The following is a 3,503-nucleotide window of genomic DNA, read 5'->3' as shown; positions in this document are numbered from 1 at the left end:
CTTCTGAGTTATAAATATATGTAAAGAAACAGGTTAAAACACAAATATCTAAACTCTTACTCTGTATTACAATATCAAATAAATAGGTACATTGATATAATAGATCAGATTACTAGTTATTTTAAAACATTTTTCTGAACCCTAAAAAGTGAAACTGTTCAGACTCAGTTCGATCACTGTAGTTATTTTGTTTTAATTGGTTTGTACAAGATATTTAAATTGGACTTTTAAAAAATAAGTGCAGGTAACTAAAAATTAGTATAGTTAATAAAAGCTAGTTAGTGTTTGCTTGCTATATATTCTAGAGTACTACATATTATGTAAAATTCTCTTCTATATCAGAGACTTTTATAGTCAAAACTTATTTTTTTCTCAATACAATCTGACTATAAAACGTTACATTTGTGCACAAACAATAATTATTTTCATCTAAATAAATACATCTAAGCTTGTATACAGCCCTGGCACAACCTAGTTGTTAGGTTGTGGGTTCGAATTCCTGTCAGCGAACGTGTTCACCCTTTCGGCTGTGGGGGCATTGTAATGTGACAGTCAATCCCACAATTCAGTGGTAAAAGAGTTGGTGGTGTTGATTAGCTGCCCTCCCTCTAGTCTTTCACTGCTAAATTAGGGATGGTCACTTGGGGAGGAGATTGGTGTCATCAGGTAAGTCTGCATGATAATCATTGATGATGTATTAGCATCTAAGGTGCCCTAATGGTTGAAAGCAGCCTTGGGCCTCAAAAAAAAAATCACACACACAAGATTAAATTTAAGACTACAAGTTCCATATACAAATATAAATTAAATGAAAAATGTCAACAACTTCCTGAATACCAGAAACTTATTTTCCATCTTAAGCAGATACATTTTTGAATTTGATGTTCAATGTCATGAGTAAAGAAATTCAAATCTATTCATAAGTTTACATTGAAATTTCTCTAACTATTTCTTATATTGAAAATATAAACAGATATGTGCTTTTCATATGCAGTGTATTATAAAGACTCAAGGTAACAAGATAGAGCTGGAAAATATGATTTTAACAATAACTGATTCCAAGTCATCTCTGATTCCAATGAGACTATCAATTTTCCATATAAACAATTGCATACCAAAAATTTTTTTAAATCATATACTTTGTTATATGTGGATAATGCTAAGTGAAAACCAACACTTTTCCTTTGGAATCTCAACTTAACTGTGAATTATAACCTTATCAAAACAGATGTGTATTTTAAGTAAGACTTTTTTATTCATTAACAATCAATGTGACCTGTAACACACTTACTGTATATGAAACATAAAATAAGTTATTGTGCCACACTTTAAACACAAACTGTCCAAAATAAAATTATTTAGTAACCAAGTTACCTTTACCATTTACTTCTTCACTATGATTAGACCTACTGTAATTCAATCCTACTACCATGCGTGGAAACCAGCAATCTTTCATGTCCACAAAGTCAGAAATGACAATATTCAAATCTTGTTTCCCTTTCAACCACTCCTGAAGAGCCAAGTGAGCACACTCTGCAAGATCTCGGAATTTGGAAAGTGGATGTCTCATGATGAAAGAGGCTGAAGGTGTAAGGACACCCTGACTGACCACAAACTTTCTGAGGGGTTTCTCCTGCTTATGCTGTTCAGTCAGAAACTGTATCAATTCATCACCTTTTATAACCTTTGGCCAAGGATTAGTGATGAATTCTTTTGTCCAGAGAAATGGGTGATAATTGGCGATATCATTTACATAAAACACTAAAACTTGGTATTGTTGACTCCACATCCACGATAAAGTCACCTCTTCTACCTTACGTACCACAGGACAAATTTTGGATCCAAAAACGTCTGTAATCTGCTGTAGTAATCTGTGATGGTCATCATTCGATATAACATAAAGATGCTGAAAATGAAGCAATACTATCTCTTTCGAATTTAAATCAAGAAACTCTTTGATGCTGTCCAGTATAGTGCCCATGGAATCTCCATACAATCCATGAACAATAAAAAAATCAGAACTTTCATGCTTTGTTGCAACTCTAAAATCAAAATATCGAATTCCATTTTCTAACTGTTCCTTACAGTTCAAGTCTTGAGTTCTCATCCAGTCACACATTACTTTTTTGGCTGCTGAACCCAAAAGTTGGCCCACACGAGAGTTGAATAGAAAACGCCCATCTGGTGCATAATCTTTCAGTGAACTGACTGAATAAGCTCCAGAGTCATGAGATCCTGGACATTAACAAGATAAAACAATTAGCGTGAAGTGTGTCATCACACAAAGAAACACTCAATACATATATATAATATTGAATATTTTGTTGTACATAAAATAATGCTAAGATCACAAAAGGAAAGTCAGAAAAAGTATATCCTCCATGCTCCATTCAAAGCATTAACACTAAAGAATGTATTACTTAATCTTTCTGACCATACGTCCCACTTTGGTCACTTCTGTCCTACAGAGATCTTTGGGGACGTAACAAATGTCATGGTTTTAACTTATTTTATTTTTTGGTAGATGGCTTTATATATTTGCCTGAAAGTTCAAGTTTTTAAAGAAAAGTTGTAACCTACTTTTCAGCTATCATTGTAGCACCTAGATACGCCATTTACGCTAAATAATAGACTATCAGTATTAGGCCTAAGACTCAGTTGGCATTTCGCGACGCTAACGATGTCCCGGTTTGACCACCTTATATTTATGCTCATCTTGTACTTAATTATTATTATTTAAAAAAAGCATTATTATTACAGTAATTCGTATTACTATTAGTCAGTTCACGTAGGCAGCATTAACTACTTACCAGGAATAGAAATACAATTGAGCGGAACATTATGGAGTCTTTGTGGTAAATTCTGCATCCACTGTTTTAAATCTATAACCTGACTTTGATTTAAGGAGTTAATTTGCTGTATTTCAACTATCGCATCTGGAACCACCACCTCAATGTTTCCACGGTTCGCCATTTTACGTTTCGGTTTCTTCTGGTGCGCCCCCCAGTGGCTCACTTGTAAGTCTGCCAATTTACGACGGTAAAAATCAGTTTTCGATAACTGTACTAAGCAGAGTACAGATGGCCCATTGAGAAGCTTTGTGTTTAACAACAATCAAGCCAATCTTCTGGAAGACATAATTGAAATTAAAATAATAAGGTAATTTCATTTTGTTTATCATCTTAGAACTTTTTCCCCTTTTTGTTTAAATGTAAAAATTTAGAATATCTTACTTGTGCTCGTAAAATTTCAATAGCTTTCAAAACATTAACAATAAAGCATTTTCAGAAACGAAAAGAAAGCTTAAATAAACTATAAGATATTTCCTGATTCGTGGTTTGTTCCTAATTTTTCGAAGCTTCCCATCATTTTGATTGTTATTCTCTGCAGGAGTTACATTTAACCAATTTCTCACCAAAACACAAATTGCTTCTCACACCACTTTATTCACCACACATTGGCGTAAGTAATGTATTGTTACGACAGCGGGGGTCACGTGACCC

The 3,503-nt window shown here is 33.7% G+C and overlaps 1 protein-coding gene across 1 annotated transcript; it reads right to left on the bottom strand.

The window, feature by feature from the left end:
* Positions 1–27: 27 nt before the first annotated feature.
* On the bottom strand, positions 28–2,973 carry LOC106472795 (PI-PLC X domain-containing protein 3-like). The gene is made up of 3 exons (XM_022401340.1): positions 2,811–2,973; positions 1,375–2,235; positions 28–739 (listed from the first exon to the last, which is right to left on the bottom strand). Exons 1-3 carry the CDS (start codon positions 2,971–2,973, stop codon positions 705–707), a joined length of 1,059 nt encoding a protein of 352 aa, XP_022257048.1. The 3' UTR covers positions 28–704.
* Between the last annotated feature and the right edge of the window lie 530 nt (positions 2,974–3,503).

The sequence above is a fragment of the Limulus polyphemus genome, unplaced genomic scaffold (genome assembly GCF_000517525.1).
Source record: "Limulus polyphemus unplaced genomic scaffold, Limulus_polyphemus-2.1.2 Scaffold5619, whole genome shotgun sequence".
NCBI lineage: Eukaryota > Metazoa > Arthropoda > Merostomata > Xiphosura > Limulidae > Limulus > Limulus polyphemus.
This window is presented reverse-complemented; position numbering and strand designations above follow the sequence as displayed.